This window comes from Geotrypetes seraphini, chromosome 7 (assembly GCF_902459505.1).
Source record: "Geotrypetes seraphini chromosome 7, aGeoSer1.1, whole genome shotgun sequence".
Taxonomy (NCBI): Eukaryota; Metazoa; Chordata; class Amphibia; order Gymnophiona; family Dermophiidae; genus Geotrypetes; species Geotrypetes seraphini.
In genome coordinates this window covers 55022577-55049258 of record NC_047090.1, presented here as the reverse complement: position 1 = coordinate 55049258, position 26682 = coordinate 55022577, and the positions used below count along the sequence as shown (strand labels likewise).

At 42.6% G+C, this 26682-nt stretch overlaps 1 protein-coding gene across 3 annotated transcripts in view; it reads left to right on the top strand.

Moving 5' to 3' along the window:
* Positions 1 to 329: 329 nt before the first annotated feature.
* The window catches only part of BICD1 (BICD cargo adaptor 1), a 279852-nt gene continuing 253499 nt past the window's right edge, over positions 330 to 26682 (top strand). For all 3 annotated transcript variants that reach the window (XM_033950662.1, XM_033950661.1, XM_033950663.1), the window contains exons 1-2: positions 330 to 471; positions 1091 to 1624. In XM_033950662.1, coding sequence (XP_033806553.1) covers positions 1412 to 1624 — 213 coding nt within the window. In that variant the 5' untranslated portion in view covers positions 330 to 471; positions 1091 to 1411. The remainder of the gene's footprint in view (positions 472 to 1090; positions 1625 to 26682) is intronic.

The window sequence follows — 26682 nt, the reverse complement described above, 5'->3', positions numbered from 1 at the left end:
GCATTTCTTCCTGAACAGACAAATCAATCACTAAATTAAAAAAATAAAATAAAAGTATTCCCCCTACCGTTGTTGGCTCTCTCCCTCCATGCTGTGCCTTGCCTTCTGGCCTGCCTCCCCCCCCCCCCCCGGGTTATCTTCAGGCCGGCTGCTTAAGTGCTGCAGTGCACAAAGCTGTGGGCAGCATCTCCTCGGGCACATCCCATGCCTCATCTGACGTTGTGACGTCAGAGAGAAGGCTTCCGGTTCAGGCACAGGACGCACGTTGGAGCCTTTTCCCGTGGCTTTGTGCACTGCAGCACTCAGGAAGCCAGCCCGAAGACGCCGCGTTGATTGCACTGTGGACTGGCGGCTGAAGAGCACTGTCTTGGCAGAAAATTTCTGCGGACCGACACCGGTCCACGGACTGGCAGTTGAAGAACACCGACTTAGATAATACATTAGACATCTAAGTGGTGCTTCTTCTGGAATGTAAAATTTCTTAAAAGATTTTTTAAACCACTTAATCAGACAATTTATATGTTCAAAATGATCCATTCAAGTTGTCCAGATTTTTTTAAAAGTACTTTACAGTCTGCTTCACTGCCAACCACTACTTTGGGTGGCTAATAATGCATTATGTAATAAAACAGAGAAACTGAAGCCTCTAAAAACTTAGAAAATTGGGAGTTTGGGCCCTTCACTAACGTCACTTGCATTTCTTCCCTCCTCTAATGTTTGGCCTATTTCTACTGGCAGTAATATGGTAACAAACACGATAATCCATAAAGTTCAGTTGTAAACGGTGGAAGCTTGTCGGTAGAGGGTGGTGTAATTGGGGAATTTTCATTCTAATGATTTAGCGCCATCAATTTTATTCTAGTAGAATAAGTAGATGAAAGAAACCTGAAGTACCATTTGGCGAAAAGAGGGCCGAAGGCCACTGTATAAAAAGGAAGTTTAAATGGCTCTTTGAAAAGTTGCTAAAACCATATTCTGGATGATCTTTGATTTATTATCTTAGGGCTACACCTTCTCCCTGTTGTTGTAAATATTCTATAAATGTTTAGTTTCGGTTATTTTATCGTTTGTGTTTCTGTTTTTCTGGCAGACTGCATCATTTCACAGGCTGCAGCAGGGGGAGCAGGTGGAAGGTTTAGTCTGCGGTGACGCTGCCCTGGAGAGATGGCGAATCCTTCACTATGAATAAGCAGAAAAAAAAAATCCTTCCCAGAGCTGTGCACTTTTGCAGACTGGCCCTGAAGAAGAAGAAAGAGGATAATGATATAAAGGCTGCGTTAGCTATGAGCTACTTTCATTCTCGATCCTAGTTATTTTCTGTTATTTCATGGTAGCTGCTGGCAGGGTGAGAATCCAGAGAAGCTGCCCCCATTCATCCAGCCCTCATACCCTCCATCAATCCGACTGAGCTATGGCTGAGAAAGAAATCTCGCCGAATGTGGACCACTATAAGGCTGAGATTGAGAGACTGACAAAGGAGCTCGCTGAAACAACCCATGAAAAGATTCAGGCGGCCGAATATGGGTTGGTGGTGCTGGAGGAAAAGCTGACACTAAAACAGCAGTATGATGAACTGGAGGCGGAATACGACGCCCTGAGACAGGAGTTAGAACAGCTGAAAGAGGTGAGCCTGTTTATACTATTCACAATGAAGGATAGATGCCTCGGTGATCCCTGCCTGCTGTATCTTGCTTTATTTGGTGTCATTTAGTCATGTAAGTACATGGAAGCTAAATGATCTGCAGTAAATTAATCTGTCATGTATGAATTATTAGCATGTACATTCTAGATTCCTATCCTTGTTCAAAAGATTAACAATGCATGCGTTTATTTCTAAATACTATTTTTTCAAGATTTGAAAGGCGAAGTTTATTTTTAGCGGGTACTGCTGATTGTTAACTGGGGCTCATTTATTTGAATTGCCTCATGCTGATAACACTGGGAAAGTAAAATAAACGTCAAATTCTGCAAAATAGATCATGTTATCCTAGTGCATATGATAATGTCTCTGCTTATAATTGAATATCACTTAATGATGTTTCATTATTATTATTTTTTTTTAAAATCATGTTTATTAAGGAAAAATTGTTTCAATATTTAAAAGGCAATTCTATAACTGGGTGCCTGAAGTTAGGCGCCATGTGTGGAGGTATATTAATTAAAGAATACTAGCACAAATATTGTAATTAAGTTCTAGCAGAGTGCTCAGCAATATTCTATAACTATTTACAGAAATAGTTTAGCATGTAATTGAAAGAGAGGATAAATATAGGTGGAACATGGGAGCTTAGCTATGTCTCCAACTTACATGTGTAACTTATAGATTACCATCAGTTGCAGGTCAAGGTTGCCTCTCTAAGTGTGCCTATTTATGCCTGCTATTGTCATCAGAAGTGGGCATGCCTAAATGTAGGTACAACAATGCCAACTTTTTGTACAATCCCACTTTATTCCGGGACCAGCGGGTTATTTCCCTCTACCCGCCAGGAGTTTGTAAGAAGCCTCAGAATTTCATAGACTTAAACCCCACCCCCTTTTACCTCATCACTGTGCCAGTAACCCACCTTCTCAGACTTCCTTCTTATAAGCCAGGCTGTAGGAGTCTGTCTTTCCTCCATGGCTGATGATAGGGCGTCTGTTGAGACGGATAGCGGCCCACAAAGGTCAGATGATTCTAGTTGGACACCCTATTGGCCACGGCGGCTATGGTATGCCAATTTGGTTCGGCTTCAGCTCTTGACTACCTTGTCATGCTCACCTTCTCTCACAGTGTCTTATTGTGATGCAGGATCTGGACCGCTTTGGTCTTATGACATGGCTCTTGAGGGCGCAGCCTTACCTAGCTGGGGCTATACTTCAGCTGTGACTGCCACGTTGCTTCACAGCAGTGGCGTACTAAGGGCGGGGTGGGAGGGGGGTGGACCGGTAGCCGCAGTCATTGTGGGACCTTGCCGCAACTCCCTGCGCCTGCCAGCCCACACCCTCCAATGTCACTCCACCGTCATCGCGGGACCTTGCTGGTTTAGAAGGAGAGAGGAGTATAGAAGGGTGGAGGAGGGAGGGAAAGGGGGTCAGGGTGGTATGGAAGGGTGGTGGAGGAAGAGAAAGGGGGTCAGGGTGGTATGGAAGGGTGGTGGAAGGAGAGAAAGGGGGCAGATTCTGATGAAATTAGTGTGCAGGGAAAGGGGAGAGAGACATAAGGGGGAAGGATACTAGAAGGAATTGGATTGGAGGAAAAGAAAAGGGACAGATGCTGATGGAATTGGTGTGCGGGGAAAGATACTGGAGGAAATTGGGTTGGAGGGAAAGAAAGGGGGCAGGTGCTCATGGAATTGGTGTGCAGAGAAAGGGGAGAGAGACATAAGGGGGAAGGATATTGGATGGAATTGGGTTGGAGGGAAAGAAAGGGGGCAGATGCTCATGGAATCAGTGTGCAGGGAAAGGATAGTAGATAGAATTGGGTTGGAGGGAAAGAAAGGGGGGCAGATGCTGATGGAAGTGGGGGAAAGGGAGAGGAGAGAGTGAAATGCCAGACCATGGGGGTGTGGGAGAGGGAAGGGGAGGAGAGGAGAGATGCCAGACCATTGGAGGAGGGAAGGGAAGAAGATGGATGCCAGACCAATGGGGGTGAAGGGCAAAATGGAAGGGGGAGGCATAAAGTTTCTGGAAGGGGAATAGAAGGAGAGAAGATGCCATATAGAAGGGACAGAGAGAGGGTAGACAGTGGATGAAAGGAAGAGAATGACAAGAAGATGAGGAAAGCAAAAACCAGAAAAGACAAGGTAGAAAAAAATTATATTTATTTATTTTTTGCTTCAGGGGAGATGCATTGCTATTTCTGTGGTGTTGCATTGTATGCAGAGTCCAGCTTCTTGGTGGTTCAATTTAACCTTTGTCTACGTATTTATATTTTATCCCCCCTTTTACAAAACTGTAGAGCGTTTTTTATCGCCAGCTGTGGTGGTAACAGCTCTGATGCTGAGAATTCTAGGAGTGTCTGAGCTGTTACCACCATGGCTAAAAACCACACTACATTTTTGTGCAAAGGGGAGGGGTTAGATTGTGATTAGATATTCCATACTAGCCGAAGGTGTTGTCTGTGTTCTGTGTGTTTGAAAGACATGGTTTTCTGTTAGGATTGATCTGTACTAGTCTGGCTTGTTTAGTTTTACAATGGGTGTATTGATGTTGTACTGCTCACTGCAGTATGTAAGATGCTGCCTTTTCCTAGGTACACTCTTGTGTGATGTGTGGATTGTTACTAAAAATCATGTTTTTCATACAGACGAGGAGGGGGGGGGGATCAAAAAATGATGGGCCCCAAGTGTCACATAGGCTAGGTATGCCACTACTTCACAGCAAAAGGAAGTCCACAGTGGCGGCCTATCAGAAGGCTTGGAGATGTTACCAGGCCTGGTGTGCTCTGATAAAGGTGGATCCGTATCTCCCTTCAATTCCTTGGGTCCTGGAGTTTCTGCAGGATGGTCTGAAGAAGAGTGTAGCGGTAACTTTGCTCCGTGTACAGATAGTCGGTTGTTCATGTATGGGCCCTCCTTCTTTTAGGGGCTCATTGGCAGCTCATCCCGGATATAGCTCATTTTCTGCAGGGTGCTCTATGGCTTTGACTTTCGTTGTGCCTTCTCTGTTCGACCTGGAATTTTAATCTGGTTCTTCGTTATCTGGTTCGTCCACAGTATGAGCTTCTGGAGCAGGCATCTCTGATGAATCTCATGATCAAGATCAGGGGTGCCCACACTTTATGGGCTTGCGAGCTACTTTTAAAATGACCAAGTCAAAATGATCTACCAACAATAAAATTAAAAAAACAACACAAAGCACACTGTACGCAGAGAAAATGTTTATTATCATTTATATTCTGCGGGTTTTCAAAGAGGTCAAAGCAGATGACTTTATGCAATGTCACCTCAGGAACAACTATACAAAAATAGACAAATATACCCCCTCCCTTTTTACTAAACCGCGATAGCGGTTTTTAGCGCAGGGAGCTGCGCTGAATGCCCTGCACTGCCCTTGATGTTCACAGGCTCCCTGCGCTAAAAAACACTATTGCGGTTTAGTAAAAGGGGGCCAAAGTGCAAAATATAGACAGCAGATGTAAATTTTCAAAACGGACATATTTTGATCACTAAATTGAAAATAAAATCATTTTTCGTACCTTTGTTGTCTGGTGATTTCATGAGTCTCTGGTTGCACTTTATTCTTCTGACTGTGCATCCAATATTTTTTCCCTTCTTTCAGCCTGCTATATGCTTCCAACCTCATTCCCTTAGCCAACTTTTTCTTCCTTTCTCCCTGCCCCCTCCTCTTTCTTTCTTTCTTTCTGTCTTCCTGCCCCCTTTCTTTCTGTCATTCTTTCTCTCCATGCCCCCTTTCTTTCTGTCTTCCTGTCCCCCTCTTTCTTTCTTTCTTTCTGTCTCCCTGCCCCTCTTTCTTTCTGACTGTCTTTCTCTCTCCATGCCCTTTCTTTCTATCTTTCTGTCCCACCTTTCTTTCTTTCTTTTTTCCTTCTTTCTTTCTGTCTCCCTGCTCCCCCTTCTTTCTGTCTCCCTGCCTGATCCCAAGCCACTGCTGCCGCCTTCAGGGAACAGGTCTCAAAACCACTGCCACCCCAAGCTCTCCCTGCTTCCCCACACAGAAGCGTCGGATCCTCTCCCTGACGTCATTTCTGAAGTCAGAGAGGAAGTTCCGGGCCAGCCAGCAATTGGCTGGCCCAGAACTTCCTCTCCAAAGTCAGAATTGACGTCGGGTGGGGAAGTTGTTCGGCTCGGCACCTCTGAGTCGGGAAGCAAGTAGAACACGAAGGCAACGCGATCGACCCTGATCAAGATGGTATTTCTGGTGACTATTACCACAGCCTGAACGGTCTCGGAACTCCAGGCTCTTTCCTGCAGGGATCCCTTTCTGCATATTATGGTGTGATGATGCGTAGTTTTCCTTCCTTTCTTCTGAAAGTGGTTTCCACCTTTCATGTGAATAAGGAAGTGCAGCTTCCTGCTTTTGCTTCCTCTGGTCCGAGGGAGCAGGACTGGGTGTTACGGTCCTTGGATGTGCACAGACTTTTTTTGTGGTATCTGGAAGTCACTAATGCATTTCGCCTCACTGAGCACCTGTTTGTTCTGGTGAGTCCTACCTGCAAAGATAGGCGGGCTTCTAAGGCTATCATTTAGGATTCGCATGGCTATTTCCGCGGCTTACGTGGCAACTGAAAAGAAGCCCCCCCCTCTCGTGGTGCGGGCTCATTGAACCAGAGGTGTTTCGTCCCCTTGGCTGTTTCTCTGGATGAGGTTTGCAGGGCTGTTACCTGGTTCTCCTTAGATACATTAATCAAGTTCTACAGTGTCGATATGGCGGTCAAGCAGGATGCTTCTTTTGGTGCCTCTGTTTTGGCAGCGGGCTCATCAATCCCACCCTGTATTTTCAGGACTGCTCAGTTATGTCCCACTGGTCCCAGAATAAAGTGGGATTGTTCAAGAATGAAAGATTAGTTTCTTATCTTTGCTAATCTTCTTTCTTGTAAATTCACACTTTATTCCGGGAACCTGCTCTATGCTTTGCTGATTCACCGATTATCAGCCTTTCCAAGTACTTGGAAGCTGGATTTCTATTTTCTGACTAGCCTTTATAAGTGTGTCATCAGAATGGGTTTAACACTTAGTTTAGGGGGGGTCCCTGGTTCAGGCGCCCCTTTCTGACAGTGTAGGCTGTGTTTCCCTTTTAGCACTGTTTTGTTTCCTAACCTGTTCTCTTGTTGCTGTTTTGCATTTGTTGGTATAAGCAGAATTGATTTACTTGTTAGGGAGTTCTCCCTGTTCCCCTCTCTCGTTGTCTTCTACAGATGGTTCCTGGCTGCTTTTATACTGACTGAGAAGCTGGGTTACAGGCACAGTGATGAGGTATGAGGGGGAGTCTCTGAAATTCTGAGGCTTCCTACAAAGTCCTGGCGGGTAGAGGGAAATAATCCATTGGTCCCGGAATAAAGTGTGGCTTTACAAGAAAGAAGATTAGCAAAGGTAAGAACCTAATTTTTCATTATGCTAGTATAGAAATGGCATTCAGGCCTGAATTCTCAACCCAGTGCCAGTCTTTATAGGCACTGTTGGACACCCAATCTCTGTTAAAAATTATGTTTTTGACTGAGTTTTAAGGCATCTACAGGCACCTAAAAATTCGGCACCAGAATCGCTCCTACATAGGTGCTTTAAGTCGCCGAATGCTCCTGTGGGCATGGCTAATGCCAGTTGTGTTAGGTGGTCTAAAGTGCCTACGGAGCTGTAATTCACATCATAGACAGATGCTGGAAATGTAGGCCAGGAAAACCCTGGCCTAAATTTCTGGTGCCTATCTTTGCTGGAGGTGCGATTCTGTACTTGACAGCATCACATGATTGACATGCGATCGGCAACCGCTTTTAATGCGGCTTCTGACAACAGCACTGGTTCTAGAATCCGGGCCTTAGTGTGCAGTATTGAGGTGCTTAGATTGTGGTACCTAGTTATGGAATTACCCCCTTAGTTCTCCATGAATATCAAGCTAATATGAATTAACATGCATGGTTTTGCAATGCATCAGTACATAAGAACATAAGAAAGTGGGTTAGACTAATGGTCCATCAAGCCCAGTAGCCTGTCCTCAGGATGGCCAATCCAGGTCACCAGTACCTGGCAAAAACCCAAAGAGTAGCAACATTCCATGCTACCGATTCAGGGCAAGCAGTGGCTGCCCCCATGTCTTTCTCAATAACAGATTATGGACTTTTCCTTCAGGAAATTGCCAAACCTTTCTTAAAACCAGCTACACTATTCACTCTTACCACAACCTCTGACAATGTGTTTCAGAGCTTAACTGTTCTCTGAGTGAAAAAATATTTCCTCCTATTGGTTTTAAAAGTATTTATTTCCCTGTAATGTCACTGAGCGTCCCCTAGTCCTTGTAATTTTTGATGGAGTGAAAAATCAATCCACTTATACCTGTTATACTTCACTCAGGATTTTGTAGATTTCAATAATATCTCCCCTCAGCTGTCTCCTTTTTAGTCTTTCCATCTTGGTCGCTCGTCTATGAATGTTTTCTAGTGCCACTATATCTTTCTTGAGATAGGGAGACCAGAATTGAACGCAATACTCTAGGTGAGGCCACACCATGGAGCGATATAGAGGCATTATAACATTCTTACTCTTGTTAACCATCCCTTTTTAAAATGACGCCTAGCTCTTGTTTTCTTTTTTGGCCACCGCCACACATTGGGCGGAAGGTTTTATTGTATTGTCTACAATGACACCCAGATCTTTTTCTTGGGTGCTAACTCCCAAGGTGGACCCTAGCATCCGGTAATTGTGATCTGGTTTATTCCTACCAATGTGCATCACTTTGCATTTGTCCACATTAAATTTCATCTGCTACTTGGACACCCAGTCTTCCAATTTCATAAGGTCTGCCTGCAATTTTTCACAATCTGCATGCGTTTTAACAACTTTGAACAGTTTAATGTCATCTGCAAATTTAATCACCGCACTCGTCGTTCTAATTTCCAGATTATTTATAAATAAGTTAAATAGCACCAGTCCCAGTACAGATCGTTGCAGCACTCCACTGTTTACTCTCCTCAACTGAGAAAAATGGCTATTTAACCCTACCCTCTGTTTTCTATCCGATAACCAATTCTGAACTTTGCCACCTATCCCATGATTCTTTAATTTGCTCAGGAGCCTCTCAAGAGGAACTTTGCCAAAAGCTTTTTGAAAATCAGGATACACTACATCAACTGCCTCACCTTTATCCACATGTTTATTCACACCTTTCAAAGAAGTCAAGCAAATTGGTGAGGCAAGATCTCCCTTGGCGGAACCCATCCTTACTCTGTCCCATTAAATCATGTTGTTTATGTGTTCCACAATTTTACTTTTTATAACCATTTTGCCCGGCACTGAAGTCAGACTTACTGGTTTGTAATTTCCAGGCCTCTCCTGGAATCCTTTTAAAAAAAATTGGTGTAACTTTGGCCACACTCCAATCTTCAGATACTAAGGATGATTTTTAGTGACAAATTATAGATCACTAACAGCAGGTCAGCAATTTCATGTTTGAGTTCTTTTAGTACCCTGGGATGTATACTATCCGGTCCAGGTGATTTATCACTTTTTAACTTGTTGATTTGACTTAGTACATCTTCCAGATTCACCGAGATTTATTTCAGTTCCTCCGCATCATCACCCTTGAAAACCATTTTCGGTTTAGGTAGATCTTTTATATCTTCTTCCGAAAAGACCGAAGCAAAGAATTCATTCAGTATCTCTGCTATGGCCTTATCCTCCCTGAGTACCCCTTTTTCTCCTTGATCATCTAACGGTCTCACAGATTCCCTCACAGGTTTTCTGTTTCTGATGTACCTAAAAAAATTATGAGGTTTTTTGCCTCTTTGGCGAACAACACAACGCTCCCAAAAGAAGTCATTCCGATACTCGCTCAAGAAAACTCAATCGTAACACCACCAGAAGAGCAGAAAGGTAAGGAGACAACTTATGCTCATCCCCTTTCAAGTCCTAATCTCAAAACTAAAACCTACCTCAGGATCAACACTGCCAATCCTCCCCCACATTTGCACTCAGACTCATCTTGAAGAAGACCGACCCCCACATACAATCAAAAATGACACTCTATACAACTAAACTCCTGCTCTCCCTCCTACTACTCTTCCTGCTCCTAATAAATTGGAAAACATCTCCCCCATCCCAATTCTATCAGAGTCCAACAGACACTTCCAACCTTCAAGAAAACCCCAACCATCCAGAAATCTGATAGACTGTTCAACGATCACCTATAAAAGCATTCCACCCAGTTGGGGAAAAAGACCACCCCCCAAGCCAAGAACAATATCCCACACCCATCCACAACCAAGAAACCTCCTCCATCCAATATACACCCAAAATCCCAATACAACCTACACCTCAATAGCCTGTGCATATATGAACATAAGATCGATAAGCCCAAAGGCAGACCTAATAAAGGACTGGATAATTAAAGAACAACTAGGCTGCCTATTCCTAGCTGAACCTGGTTAACATCTGACTCAGATCCTTGCATAACAGAATTCTGCCCTAAGGGATATAAAGTAGAGCTAGTCTGCGGGGAAAAAAAGCGAGGGGGAGGATTAGCAATTCTAGCTAAAAACAATCTCAACATAAAAGTCCTAGACAAACACACTACACCCGATCTAGATCAAGTTCAAGTTCACGTTTATTTGATAAATCGCCTATATGAGACATTCTAAGCGATGTACAATTAAAAACAAATTATGGGGAGACTAACAATTTTAATAGTAAAAAGCTAAAAACAAAAAATGTTAACAACTTATAAAAAAACAAAAAACAAATTAAAAAAGAACACATAACTCATTAACAGCAAATATAAAGCAAAAATAACCAGAAATTTAGTGATTTCTCTGTACATATTGATTAATGACAAACATGACAAAGAGGAAAGGAGGGAAAAGTTACAAATAATTCTCATAATAGGAGTGAAAAACATGTAATAGGAAATAACAGAAGGAGGGGGAAAAGAAGAGAGGAAAAAAAAATATCAGGGGACTGACTAATTAGTCAGTAAAGGCGTCAATGAATAAAAAAGTCTTTAATAGTTTTTTAAAGGAGATAAGGTCTTTGTCTTTTCTAATAAAAAGAGGCAGAGTGTTCCAGAGTTGGGGAGCTAAAACAGAGAACATATCATTTCTCCTTGTTCCCACAGTTTTTAGAGAGGGGACCGATAATAATTCTTGATGAGAAGATCGAAGGGGTCGAGTTGAATGATATGGAGTAATCTTTCTAGATATGAATTGAGGCGTGTTGAATAACAATACCTTGAAGACTAAAAGAGCTATTTTGAAAGTTATTCGGTGGTTAATAGGTAGCCAGTGTGATTTGATGAATAGGGGTGTTACGTGGTCGTATTTTTTTGCTTTATGTATAAGTTTTATGGCAGTATTTTGGATCTACTAGCCTGCCAACTATCTGGCGATACAATCAAAGACACCATAACCTGTATTCTCTGCTATATGGCACCAGGAAAATGGAGCGCTACAAAATATACACTTGAAGACTTCATCTTCCAGAACTCACTAACATCAACCTATAACCTGCTACTAGGAGACATCAATCTCCACCTTGAAGACCATACCTTCACTCAAACTGAAAGCCTTCTCGCCTACCTCAAAACACTATCCTACCAAATACTCAACCCCCAACCCACACACGAAAAAGGTCACCAACTAGATATTGCAGCATTCATGACACAACAACCTCACACACCTGAAATACACATCTCAAACGGATCCTGGAACCCCTCTCTCTGGTCAGATCATTATAAATACACCTTCAATATCAACTGGGCTCAATGCAATTACAAACACAAACCCCACAAATCCCCCATCAAAACCCACCCCAAAATTGAACCAACCACATTCTGGGATAAAGCAGATCCCGAAATCGAATTCATAGACCCCAAAGAATTCATACCGCAATGGCAAACATTAAGCGAAACAATCCTAAATGAGCTAGCTCCAATAAAATCAAAACACAAAATCTACAGACAATCAGACAAATGGTTGGATGCCGAACTTCTCCAACTCAAAAGGCACTGCAGACAATCAGACAAATGGTTCGATGCCGAACTTCTCCAACTCAAAAGGCACTGCAGACAAATGGAAAGAAACTGGAAAAAAAAGAACCAACATCAATCCAAAATAGCATGGAGAAGTCTTATCAAACAATACAAGACCAAGCTCAAGGAAAAAAAGAAAAGATTACTACTCCAAGCTGGTAGGCACGGAGTCTATAGACTCAAAAAAACTTTTCAACCTAGTAAAAAAACCTCACCGACACCAAACCTTACCTAGCAGCTCAAGGAAAGCACCCACCAACAGCCACCCAACTCGCAGACCACTTCAAAAACAAGATCACAACAATCAGGACTATCTTCAATAACACACGACCCCCACCTAGTCGAGATAACAACAAATCCCCCAGTAGGAGAAGCCATTGCAGCAGACAGGATCTGGACCGAAATCCCTGCAGTAAACTAGACAGATATGAATCGACTCTACAAAAAATACAGTCAAGCCTCATGCGACCTGAACCACTGCCCCTCATATCTGATAACTAACGCCACCCCCAAATTTAGGGCCAGCCTCATGCAATGGATCCAAATTACTCTCACTGAAGGTCAATTCCCGCAGCACCTAGGAGAAATCATAATCACTCCAATTGTGAAGGATCACAAAGGCCTAATAGATAACCCCGCTAACTATAGACCCATCGCCTCAATACCAATATATGTCAAAATTATAGAAGGATTTGTTGCCCAATACCTCACAAATTACCTGGAAGACCACAATCTTCTCCACCCCTCTCAATCGGGGTTCAGAAACACTGATCAAACAGAAACTTGATACAATCCTGGATGAGGAAGATCTACGTGATCCACATCAACACGGATTTACCAAGGGCAGGTCCTGCCAATCAAATCTGATTAGCTTCTTCGACTGGGTAACAAGGCAACTAGATGCCGGGGAGTCCCTAGACTTAGTGTATTTGGACTTCAGCAAAGCCTTTGATAGCGTCCCACACCACAGATTGTTGAACAAGCTGAAATCGCTGGGATTAGGGGAAACACTAACTGCATGGGTTAAGGATTGGCTGAACGGTAGACTTCAGAGGGTGATAGTAAATGGTATCCCATCCAAAACATCAGATGTGACCAGCGGAGTGCCACAAGGCTCGGTCTTGGGCCCAATCCTATTCAACATATTCATAAGTGATATGACCCAAGTTGCTTAGAGGAAAAATATCATTGTTTGCCAACGACGCCAAACTGTGCAACATAGTAGGTAAAAGCACTTTGCCTGACAGTATGATGCAGGACCTACTACTATTGGAACAATGGTCATCGACTTGGCAGCTCAACTTCAATGCTAAAAAATGTAAAGTGATGCACTTGGGTAAAAGAAATCTGTGTAGAACTTATACGCTAAATGGTGAGACCTTAGCTAGGACCACGGCAGAACGGGATTTAGGAGTAATCATTAGTGATGACATGAAAACTGCCAATCAAGTGGAAAAGGCTTCCTTCAAGGCAAGGCAAATGATGGGTTGTATCTGTAGAGGTTTTGTCAGTAGGAAGTCAGAAGTCATAATGCCACTGTACAGATCCATGGTGAGACCTCATTTGGAATATTGTGTTCAATTCTGGAGACCACATTACCGGAAAGATGTGCTGAGAATTGAATTGGTACAGCGGATGGCCACCAGGATGGTCTCGGGGCTCAAGGATCTCCCGTATGAAGTAAGGCTGAATAAATTGCAGCTGTACTCGCTTGAGGAACGAAGAGAGAGAGAGGGGACATGATTGAGACATTTAAATATATCACGGGCCGTATCGAGGTGGAAGAGGATATCTTCCGTCTTATAGGACCCTCATCCACCAGAGGACATCCGCTGAAAATCAGGGGAGGGAAATTTCATGGTGACTCCAGAAAGTATTTCTTCACCGAAAGGGTGGTCGATCATCGGAACGAACTCCCACTGCAGGTGATTGAGGCAAACAGCGTGGCAGATTTTAAAAATAAATGGGATATTCACGTGGGATCTCTAATGATGTAAAGGAGGGGGTGGGTCGGCAAAATCTGGGCGAAGGGTCACTGGAGTGGGCAGACTTGATGGGCTGTGGCCCTTTTCTGCCGTCATTTTTCTATGTTTCTATGTTTCTATCCAACCACAGCACGGAGACCCTACTAGTAACCCTACTAGACACAGCCTGACAGCACCACAGCAAAGGCAGAAGGATGTGATAATTCAACTTGATCTATCCGCAGCATTCGATCTGGTTGACCACACCATCCTACTACAGACACTAGAAGCCATAGGAATTTCAGGCAGGGTATATAACTGGTTCCAAGGATTCCTTAAAACCAGATCTTATAGAGTTAAATCAAACAATCTTAAATCAGATCCATGGTCCAACCCCTGCGGGATACCTCAAGGATCACCACTCTCACCTACTCTCTTCAACCTCTTTTTATCCTCTCTGGGTTCCACCCTAGACAACCTAAATGTAACCTCTTTCAGCTACTCTGATGATATCACCATACTTCTACCCTTCGATTCTCCTGACCCCACTTCTACAGAAAAATTGGAAAAAATCCTACAAGCAGTGGAAAAATGGATGAGAGACCACAAACTGAAACTGAACACGGACAAAACAAAATTTCTACTCCTCGAAAAGGATAAGAACCCCTCCACTACAGAACTAGAAATTAACTCCACCAAATACCATATACAACCCACCCTTAAACTCCTGGGAGTAACAATAGACAGATGCTGCACAATGCAAGCCCATATCAACAAGACTAACCAGAGAGCATTTCTAGCCATGCGCAATTTACGTAAAATCAGAAAATTCTTCGACAAAGAGCAATATAGGCTCGTAGTCCAATCCTTAGTACTAGGTCTACTGGACTACTGCAACATCTTCTACCTGCCTTGCCCTGCAACAATGATAAAACAATTACAGACAATCCAAAACACTGCACTCAGACTGATCTACTTGCTAAGAAAATTTGACCACGTCACCACTGCCTACCTAGACTCACACTGGTTACCAATACAAGCGCAAATCCAATTCAAATTATACTGTCTATTATTCAAAGCAATAAATAGCTCAGCCCCCAATTACCTAAACAACCGCCTGAACCAAAATCTCGCCGCTAGACAAAGAAGATCTAAGACTCCATTTACCTACCCCCCACTCAAAGGCACCCAGCATAAGAAGATGTTTGACAGTCTGCTAGCGACGCAAGCAGCGAAATTGGACCATGCCATCTCCAACCTGCTGATGACAACAAGCGATTTCAAATCTTTTCGCAAAGAAATCAAAACCCATCTATTCAAAAAATTTATACAGATGTCATAACTCCAACCTGGATTCCCCTCAGTGTGACTCCCCCATCCTCCCTTCTTCACCAGTTACCCTTCCCCTCAAAGCCCAAGCTTGTCAACTGCTTCCCTAACTGCATATATACTGAAACTGCACTATATCCTATCTGTACAGCATCCCAAATTGTATATCCACTGGAATAGCCCAATCCTCCTTGCCGTATCCCATTCCCTAAACTATACTACACCATTCTTCTTGTAACTCCTCTGGAAATGTTCTTCTTCTTGTAACTCTTCTGGAAAAGTCCAGAAGTCTCTTTGTAATCATCCTGGAAATGTCCAAATGTCTCTTTTGTAATCCGCCCAGAACTGCAAGGTTGAGGCGGAATAGAAATCAGTAATGTAATGTAATGTAAGTTTGTTTTCATATTCTTTCTTAGCTGTCTTATTAATGCTTTGCATCTAACTTGCCAGTGCTTGTGTCTCTTCTTATTTTTTTCATTTGGATCCTTTTTCCATTCTTTAAAAGATGTTTTTTTGGCTCTACTAGCCTCTTTCACTTCACCTTTTAGCCATGTCAGCTCTCATGTCCTCTTCTTTTCACCTTTGTTAATACGTGGAATGCATCTGCTCTGAGCTTCCACACTGGTATGTTTAAATAACATCTATGCATGGTTTACAGTCCTAACCTTTGCAACTGATCCTTATAGCTTCTTTTTAACCATTTTCCTCATTTTATCATAGTCACCCTTTCAAAGATTAAATGCCTCTACAGTAGATTTCTTTTGTGATGTCACTCCAAGTATCAGCTCAAATTTGATCACGTTATGATCAGTGTTTCCCAGTGAATATAACACAATTAACTCCTTTACTATGCCTTGCATTCCACTAAGGACCAAATCTAAAATAGCTCCCCCTCTTGTCGGTTCCTGGACCAGTTACTCCAAGAAGCAGTCATTTATGATATGTCTAGGAATTTTACCTCCCTTTCACTCTGATGTAACATTTAACTAGTAATCAGTCAATGTTGGGGTAATTTAAATCATACTATGTTAGACGAAAAGTACAATACAAAAACCACAAAAAAATATTGAAAATTTATATTTACAGGTTTATTTCATACTTGATATACTATCTATCAATGGTTACCGAGACGGTTTCCAATTTTAAAATTTAAATTTAATAAAAGGGGGCATTTCATAGTTAAAACATCGAGGATAAAACAGACAGAGACATATGGCAACAAAAGGGTCCATTGTTAAGGAGAAGTAAAGTACATCAAGATAAAATAAATTAAAAGGGAGGTAAGAGGGGGTGGAGTGAACAATAGGGTGGGGATATCGCTTCGTAAAAATGGTTCTTATTTATTACTCTGTTAGATCACGTGTACTGAAGGCATATTCCTTTTTTCTCAAATTTGGAAGGCATCCCTAAATAGAAAGGTCTTTGGTTTGCATTTGAATTTGTCAATGGATTCTTCTAGTCTGATATCCGATGGTAGGGCATTCCATAGAGAAGGGGCTGTGACAGAGAATATAGTATTGCGTGTGTAGAATAGTTCTCTTATGGATGAGATATTAAGTAAATTTTGATTACTGGATCATAAGGCTCGTGATGAAGCAAAAGGAATGAGGAGTTTGTGAAGAAAGACTGGAGAATGTTTGTTTAATCTTAAAAACAAGCAGAAGAATTTTGTATGTTGTTCTATGTGATATGGGGAGCCAGTGTGCTTCGTGGAGTAAAGGGGTGACACAGTCATATTTCCTTGCCCTATATATGAGTTTGATAGCCGTTTTTTGAATGAGCTGAAGTCTACAGGTTTCCTTTTGTGTGATGCCTGTAGGGGTGTTTCCTTATTCACACCTGAAGGTTAGGCCTCTCTGACGTCATGAAGGTTGAACCAATATCTGCAAGAAATCATTCTAGCCTGAACCATGCAAGAAGAGAGAGAAGAAATCATCTTTGCTGTTCTGCCTGATGCATTCTGGGTATGTACCAGAACTGTATTCTAGTCAAGGATATCCAGCTATGTCTACATGCTCAGCCTGTGTGAATCTTGGGGGAGGCATTGCTCCTGTGTTGTTCTTATCTAACGAAGGCGCCTCTGTTACACAGCCTGTGCGAGACTCTATACAGAAAGGCTATTCATTCAAGTTCTGTTTCTGGATTGGTCCTGAGAGGTCATCTGACGAGAACCAAGTAGAAGGTGCCTAATTATTGATTAATAATAATAATAATAATTTTATTTCTTATATACCGCTATACCCTAAGTTCGAAGCGGTTTAGTCTATGTTAGGGTGTGAATGAACTTGCATCTTATCATAGGTTTCTCTGCACATCTTCTATAATAATTAAGACTTGAAAAGTTACCTCTTGTGACTCTCTGCCTGAGAGAGAGAAACCGGACTTTTATACAGATCTGAATTCCATCACATAAAGGAAACCTTTGCTCTCAACCTAATTTACAGCTGTTCAGTGACTAACGGATGCTTGTTCCTGTACCAAGAGAATTCATATCTGCCGTGCTGAGTAGAAGTCGATTCCCCTTCTCCCTGAAAACAGGCATCATACCTGAGGATTGGAAGATAGCTAATATCACACCCATCTTTAAAAAAGGATTGAAAGGTGACCCAGGGAACTACAGACCGGTGAGTTTGACTTAAGTTCCGGGGAAGATGGCAGAAGTGCTGATAAAAGACAGCATCGATGAGCATCTAGAAAGGAATAAATTGTTGAAAACAAGCCAACATGGCTTCTGCAAGGGAAGATCGTGCCTAACGAACTTATTGCACTTCTTCGAAGGAATAAACAAACAAATGGACAAAGGGGACCCCATAGACATCATATACTTAGATTTCCAAAAAGCCTTTGACAAGTTACCTCATGAACGCCTACTATGGAAACTGAAGAACCATGGGGTGGAAGGAGATGTACATAGATGGATCAAAAATTGGTTGGCGGGTAGGAAGCAAAGGGTAGGAGTGAAGGGCCACTACTCGGACTGGAGGAGGGTCACGAGTGGTGTTCCGCAGGGGTCGGTACTCGGACCGCTGCTGTTCAATGTATTTATAAATGATATAGAAACAGGGCCGAAGTTCGAAATAATAAAATTTGTGGATGACACCAAACTATTTAGTGGAGTTAGGACTAAAGAGGACTGTGAAGATTTACAAAGGGACCTGAACAAACTAGGGGAGTGGGCGACAAGATGGCAGATGAAATTTAATGGGGAGAAATGTAAAGTCTTGCATGTAGGAAACAGAAACTCGAAGTACAGCTATACGATGGGAGGGCTGGAAATGGGTGAAAGTACCCAAGAAAAGGACTTGGGGGTATTTAGTGGACAACACAATGAAGCTGTCGGCATAGTGCGCAGCAGCCACTAAGAAGGCGAATAGAATGCTAGGTATAATCAAGAAAGGTATTACAACCAGAACGAAAGAAGTTATCCTGCCGCTGTATCGGGTGATGATGCGCCCGCATCTGGAGTACTACGTCCAGTATTGGTCACCGTACCTTAAGAAGGATATGGCGATACTCGAGAGGGTTCAGAAAAGAGCGACGCGATTGATAAAATGGATGGAAAACCTTTCATATGCTGAAAGGTTAGAGAAACTGGGGCTCTTTTCTCTGGAAAAGCAGAGACTTAGAGGGGACATGATAGAAACTTACAAGATCATGAAGGGCATAGAGAAAGTGGAGAGGGACAGATTCTTCAAACTTTTGAAAACTACAAGAACGAGAGGGCACTCAGAAAAATTAAGAGGAGACAGATTCAGAACCAATGCTAGGAAGTTCTTCTTCACCCAAAGGGTGGTGGACACCTGGAATGCGCTTCCAGAGGGAGTGATAGGACAAAGTACGGTATTGGGGTTCAAGAAGGGATTAGATAATTTCCTGAAAGAAAAAGGGATAGAAGGGTATAGATAGAGGGTTACTATACAGGTCCTGGACTTGTTGGGCCACCGCGTGAGCGGACTGCTGGGCGTGATGGACCTCTGGTCTGACCCAGCAGAGGCACTTCTTATGTTCTTATGTCCCTGATTCTGTGCGAAGGCCTAATTGGATGGTGAGAAAAGGAAATTTATCTATCTTATCAGCTGGGGTTAGGTAGAAGAATTCTATTGTGGTACAGGACAAAGAAGTGAAGTTCCTGGGGTGATAAACTGTAATAGATTGCTGCTAATTAGGAATTATTATTATAAGGAATTATTAGTGTGTAAGAATTAGTATATTCACTCATTTACTTAGGGATTATTGTGTAATAATTATGTAAAAAATATAAATAAACTAATTATGTAATAAACTATGTAATAAATTATGTAATAAACTAATTAATGTAAATAATATAAATAATAAACTAATTATTTGTTCACAATGTCTCTGAATACATTATATATACATTATATTTCTAATATATATATAATGTATTCAGAGTATTCTGAATACATTATATATACATTATATTTCTAATATATATATAATGTATTCAGAGACATTGTGAACAAATAATTAGTTTATTATTTACTGCTGACTTGTGAATTATATTTTTATATTTCTAATAAAATACTTCATATAGCCTTGGTCTCTATTCTTAGTATAAACTGGCAAGATAACGAACCTTGGGTAAGGAGTTTATGGTTTGCCCTAGAAAACTAAGAAATACGTATCTTGTTTATATAACTGATTAGTCATCTATAAATCTACCTACATGCCATGATATAGAACATAAGCAGTGCCTCTGCTGGGTCAGATCTGAGGTCCATCGTGCCCAGTAGTCCGCTCACACGGCGGCCCAACATGTCCAGGACCTGTGCAGTAATCCTCTATCTATACCCCTCTATCTGCTTTACCAGCAGGAAATTGTCCAATCCTTTCTTGAACCCCAGTACCGTACTTTGCCCTATTACGCTCTCTGGAAGCGCATTCCAGGTGTCCATCACACGTTGGGTAAAGAAGAACTTCCTAGCATTCGTTTTTATCTGTCCCCTTTCAACTTTTCTGAATGCCCTCTTGTTCTTTTATTATTCGAAAGTTTGAAGAATCTGTCCCTGTCTACTCTCTCTATGCCCTTCATGATCTTATAAGTCTCTATCATATCCCCTCTAAGTCTCCTCTTCTCCAGGGAAAAGAGACCCAGTTTCTCCAATCTCTCAGCGTATGAAAGGTTTTCCATCCTCTTTATCAGACTCGTCGCTCTCCTCTGAACCCTCTCGAGTAGCGCCATGTCCTTCTTAAGGTACGGCGACCAATATTGGACGCAGTACTCCAGATGCGGACACACCTTCGCCCGATACAATGGCAGGAAAACTTATTTCATTCTGGTTGCAATACCCTTCTTGATTATGCCTAGCATTCTGTTTGCCTTCGTAGCGGCCGCTTCGCACTGTGCCGTCATAAGACTTGCAGTACTCGATGTGGGAAATGACCAGTCAGTGAATTAGAATTTGAATTGAGGATGAGCCTAGAAGTGATGTAATTGAGTGAATTAATCTGTTTATAGCAGCATCATTGAGTTATTGCACTAATTTGATCATGATAATTGAGGTCTTTGTCCAGGATGACCCCTAAGAGTTTGATTTTAGTATCAGTCTGAATTGGGCTGAAGTCTACGCATATAGGTTCTTTCAGATTTTCTTTGTCAGAGGCTAGGAATAAGATACCCCTTATTTTTGTTAAATTTAGAGGTAGTTTATTGTGAATCAGCCAATAATTAATTTTGTCGAGTTTTGTGTTTCCTGGATATCATCTGCGTTTGTTGGATTAATGGGTGGAGTAATTAGATGTAGTCAGCATATGCATAGACGGTAAATCTAATTGATTGTGCCAGAGTTAGTAGGGGGATTAAAAATGTTAAATAACAGGGGGGAAAGAATAGAACCCTGTGGGATTCTTAATGTTTGTGGGATGGGAGTGGAAGTTGAATAATTGAAATTGACTATGAAGATAGTCAATCAGAGAAGTAAGAGGAGAACCAGTTTAGTATAGAACCTGTGATTCCGTTACTTTGAAGATGGTTAAGGAGAAGAGTGTGATCAATCGTGCCAAACGCTGCTGTAAGGTGAAGGGATATTACCAGGGCAGACTTACAGTGGTCACGAAAATAGAGGATAGTGATGGTGAGGCCAATTAGAGATAGTTCTATGGAGTGGTTAGCATGAAAGCCTGTTTGATTAGGATGGAAGGCGTTGGTTTTCTCTAGAAAGTCAGAAAGTTTTTTTCTGTGAGTTTGGCAATGAATAGAAGATAAGGAGATAAGACCCCTCAGGAGAAACATTGTGCTAACGGGACCAGGCCAAGCATATAAATGAACTATGAACTGTGCAGAGCATGCAAGTATTCTCTGCAAAAATAACACTTCTACAGAAGGACTTCACCTTTGCCCTAGAAGCTGACAATTATCTGCTGATGCTGACATTTAATATTTATTCTATTAAGGGAATTTCCATGAAGTACATGGATCACAAGATAAAGCCACAATTTCCCACAATATGAAAATTGAGCCAAACCCATCGTCAACCAATAAATCTAATTGAACCAAACTTGCAATCACGGTAGTTGTTGCACTGATCTTCTGGTAGATGTATGCTTTTTAATTTGGGAAATAGTAAGGCAGATTTCCATGTTTTTGGTATTTGTATTTATTTATTTATATCCCGCCTTTCCCAAGGCGGGTCATAATAAAGTACATACACAAACATAATCATATACATTACAACAAATAGAACATCAATAAAACATAATAATGATAATGTAAAGCCTCCTAAAATTACAAAGAGGCTACTAGCGCCTCACATCAAAAAACTATAGATCAAGATCCATATTTCATCTTACAGAAGAGGTGTTTATTCAACATTTTCTTAAAACTACTCAAACTTGTTTGCTGTCGTAAATATCCCGGAAGCTTAGTCCACTCCCAAGGACCCACACATGAAAACAAGTATGGTACTTGTTGAGAGGCTTTTGTTTATCATTTCAAGAAGGAATGGTCTGAGTATAGTAAAGTGTTTTTTAAGAGCAGAGGGGGGTATTGTCTCAATGGGATTAGTTGAAGCATTCATAATCTGTATGATTTTGTGACTGTCATCTAGTATTGGTAGTCAGAATTCAGAGAGTGAGCTGAAGGAGAGGTGACATTCTTGGTTGAGACATTCATCGGGTCCAGGTGAAGGGGGCTTCCAAAGTTGGCTTGAACGGTTTTGATTTTATTGTCGAAATAGATAGCTAGGTCTGATGTTGACAATCTAGAAGTTGGTTTATTTTTTGCAGATGGTGAAAGAGAGTGAATGTTAGCTTAGAGAGCAGAGGAGTTATGGGCATTGGTTATATCTTTTGAATAGTAATTTTTCTTAACGGTTTGTATCGTTAGTTTGTAGTGAGTGGCTTGTTCTTTATATTGGAGAAGATTTGAAGTGTTGAATGATGTTGTCGTCATTTATGCCGTTTGCTTGACACTTTGATAAGAATTCACACTGTTACATCTAAATCAAAATGTCAACTTGAAAATTAGCATCCACAATACAAAAATCCTTAAATCAACAATAACATTTGTAGAGAAAAAAAGACTTCCATTAAAGCTTCATGGGTCTTACAAAAAAATTCCACAAATCACTGGTACTTGCACTTGATGCAAAAAACATATAAGGTAATGAAGAAAATCCATCACAGTCTATACATTCTGAAATGTAAAGTCTCAGTTGGCCTCCATAACAACCACCCACATTATGGTGTGACTGTAAACAGCACTGTATTTATTGCAAAGAGTACTTAACTGTGCTCCTAGGGTCCAGCGTTGTCTTCCTCATTCGCTGAACTCCCTGGTCACGCTACCTCTAATGTGCAGATACCCAATAGGGAATCCCCGTTTCACCGGTCAAGGCTGCGTAAGGGGAATGAAACAGATAAACAGTGCTACCTCATGCTCTTGCACACTGGAACTCCAAACAGCGTTTCAAAAAAAATGGCACTAGGAAACACAGACGCCGAGGCAGGATTTTTCTTGATGTCACTGACTCCACCCCTACTTGTGTCCTAAGCTAATTGGGAACATGTCCAATTATCCTTACACCAGGCCCTACTAATAGAATGCCATCGTTCCCCTGCTCGCCGGCCCTGAGTTTCGGCCCGCCTCCTCCCCACAGCCAGCCGGGAGAGGAGACTTTTTCTTCAAGCCACTGCAGGGAAAGCAGCCATTGTTCCCCTGCTCGCCGGTCCCGAGTTTCGGCCCACCTCCTCCCCACAGCCAGCCGGGAGAGGAGACTTTTCGTCATAATCGGCAGCGTCGGGGCTCTCTCCAGCAGCGAAGCATGAGAGCACAGCCCTGCCCCTCCCCCCGAACCAGCAGGGAATCGCCACTTAAGATCCACAGCGCTTCGATTACCCAACATATCCGTACCGATACTGGCTGGTAATCGGCAGCATCGGGGCCCTCTCCAGCAGCAATGCGTGGGAGCACACCTCTCTGCAAAACGGCTGAACCCTGCAAATCTATCTCCTAACTTGGAGGACTTGCCTCCCAACCCTGGATGCTCTTTCCACGGACCCACTGACAAAATTGATAAGTATTTGCATGTTCCTCTATTCTGCATGTCTATCCAGCTGACTGAAAATCTAATAAGTACTTGCATAATCAGGTAACCTTGCATGCTTAGCCTACCATACCGACTCCTGCACCGAAGAGGTGAGCGTGCGAGCCCCGCTCCGCCCCTCCCCTGAGACAGGGAAAACATAATCACCAGCAGCTGACTCTCCGACCCACACACTACCCTCAAGTGAGCAATACTACAGTTCCAATTCAATAAGAACGAGTGGTAAGGAACCTCCCTCACACAAACGAACCAACCCAAGAACAAAAGGTAAAGAACCACCTCTCATACAAACGCCACCTACATAATAGCAATGGCAACCAGCACAGCTAGGCTCATACTGGTCCTTTTACCGCTCTCCCTGCTCCTAACAAACTGGAAAATAGCAGGTTACCACATATCTCCAATCCCAACGGTGACAGCAGCTTACAGACAAATCCAACCATCCAAGAAACCTCTCTCCCCCAGAAATCTGATATCCTGCCCATCTTCTACCCACGAAAGCATCTCCCCCATCTGGGGAAATAGGCCACCTCCAAAGCCCAAGACAACAATTCACCGTGTAGATGCCTTGAATGGAGCAGGACATGTCCACCTGGCACTGCCTGGAGACATGTCCTGCTCCATTCAAGGCATCACATGGTCTCTTTCATTCTGTCTTTTAATAGCATGCATCCTTACCATATGAAAAGTAACATCCCTTTTGCACAGTTTTTGCGCTACCAACAGATATGTGGTTCGAAAGAGATGTACTTGGAGAAATCTGCTGCCCCGTTCCTCAAACGCTTTAAAATCATGTGTTTGAGGCTTGTGCGGTTAAGGCAGAGCTTACAGGAATGGGACAGTGACAGTGACAAAACTCATGGGGATGGGACAGGGAAATTGAGTTCTGCGGGGATGGGGAGGGGGACAAATTTGTCCCCGTGTCATTCTTTAGTTACATCCATAGTCACCAGATAGGTTACATCACCAATGAACTCCTTTGTGATAATAGTTGTAAGAAATGGGTGAAGAATTTGCAGAACCCACTTGGACATCCTCTAGTTTCAGCTAGGGATTCAATGTTGGAGAAGGTCTGCAAATATGTTGATTATCATCTTCAGGAATGCCTCAAGTCTGTGAAATCCTTACTGAGAGACACCACCCATTTATTTATATTCCTTCCTTTCACACATGTCATTTCTATCCATATTGATTCCACACTGCTATCTATGTCATGCAGAATGGTTATTTTATTTGATTCAATTCCCTCTTTAACATATAGCGCAACCCCCCTCTCCAATTCAATCTATTCTATCCTTGCAATATAATTTGTACCCAGGTAACACAGTGTCCCATTGATTGTCCTCCTTCCACCAGATCTCTGAGATGCCTATTATATCTACCTCATCATTCAGTGCTATATTCTCTAACTCTCCCATTTTATTTTTTAGGCTTCTAGCATTTGTATACAGACACTTCAAATTGTATTTTTTCCTTGTAATTACAGACTGCTGTGAGGACAGGGAAAATTTTAGTCCTATACTCTGCCTTTCTCTTAAACACTACTGGCTTTCTTTTACCATTATTGAAACATCTCTACTGGGACTCCCTAAATATCATGTTTCAGTAGTATCCTTCAAGGATACCTCATACCGAACCATCCGCTCCTGGACGACTGTAGGCTTTCCCCCACATCTCAGTTTAAAAGCTGCTCTATCTCCTTTTTAAACGTTAGCGCCAGCAGCCTGGTTCCATCCCGGTTAAGGTGGAGTCCATCCTTTCAGAACAAGCTCCCCTCTTTTCCTGAAGGTTGCTCAGTTCCTAACAAATCTAAATCCCTCATCCCTGCACCATCATCTCAACCACCCTTTGAGACTTTGGAGCTCTGCCTTCCTCTTGGGTCCTGTGTGCGGAACTGGGAGCATTTCGGAAACTGCCACCCTGGAGGATCTGGATTTCAACTTTCTACCTAAGAGCCTAAATTTAGCTTCCAGAACCTTCCATCCACATTTTCCAAGGTCATTGGTACCTACATGTACCAAGACAGCTGGTTCCGCCCTAGCACAATCTAAAACCCTATCTAAGTCAGTGTTCTTCAACCACTGGTCCATAGAGATTTCCTGCTGATCCACAGGGCCGGCACATGCATCAGGCCCAAAACAGTGTTCTTCAACCGCTGGTCCACGGTGCGATCGATTCGGCATTATCTTCAAACCAGCTCCCTCTTCCTTAGCCCAGTGTTCTTCAACCACCGGTCCACAGACCGATGCCGGTCCACAGAATAATTATTTTATTTCTGCCGGTCCAAAGCTGTAAAAAGGTTGAAAAACACAAATCTAAGTGATGTGTGAGGTCTGTCACCATCGCACCAGACAGGCAAGTGACTAGGCGATACTCACGCCCACCATCCACCCAGCTATCTACATGCCTAATGATCAATAGACATTGTGGCGGTCTGACCAATTAAATGCCTGCACGTACAGGTAGACGATTTTTGATAAAAGATATTTTAGATGTACCTTTCAGGAATAGACATTCCTTAGCAAAGCAGCAGATGAATCCAGAGACAAGTGGGATAGCTCACATCGACCAGCAGGTGGAGATAGAGAAACTGATTAACAGTTGGTCTTATAGACTGGTGTTCCTCCTGCTCATTCAGTTTTGCTCTATCTCCCAGCAGGGGTTGGAGCTATCTCTCTGGCTCCTGGATTCTGGCTGTGCCGGGTGCATTGGTGTTCAGTTCTGTTCCTCTGTTGAGACTCGCTCTCTTCAGTAGGACAGGGGTGCCTGGCTGAGCGGTGCCGGCTTTGGGAGCTACACCTGGGCCCTCCCAGGTCCCTACTCCACCCTCCCCTCCGGTTGATTGAGGGGTTTCCTAGGACTCTGTGGTGTTTTCTTCATTCCAGTTTGAAAAAAAAAAAAAAACATCCTGCCTGGGCTGAGCTGTGCCTTTTTTTCAGTCAGCTTTCAGGACAATTCCCAGCCATTACCTTCCTTCCTAGGGGCGGTCTGAGTGTGTGCTGGTGAGTAAGACTTATGCTTTCTGTGGTTGCAATTTGTTCGTTCCCGAGTGCCGGTTTGGTTGTTCAGGGCGGCGGCGGCGGTTTGGCGGCTTTCTCCGTTTAAAAAAAACTTTTTTTTTGCCAAACCCGAATTATGGCGACAGAGTCTGT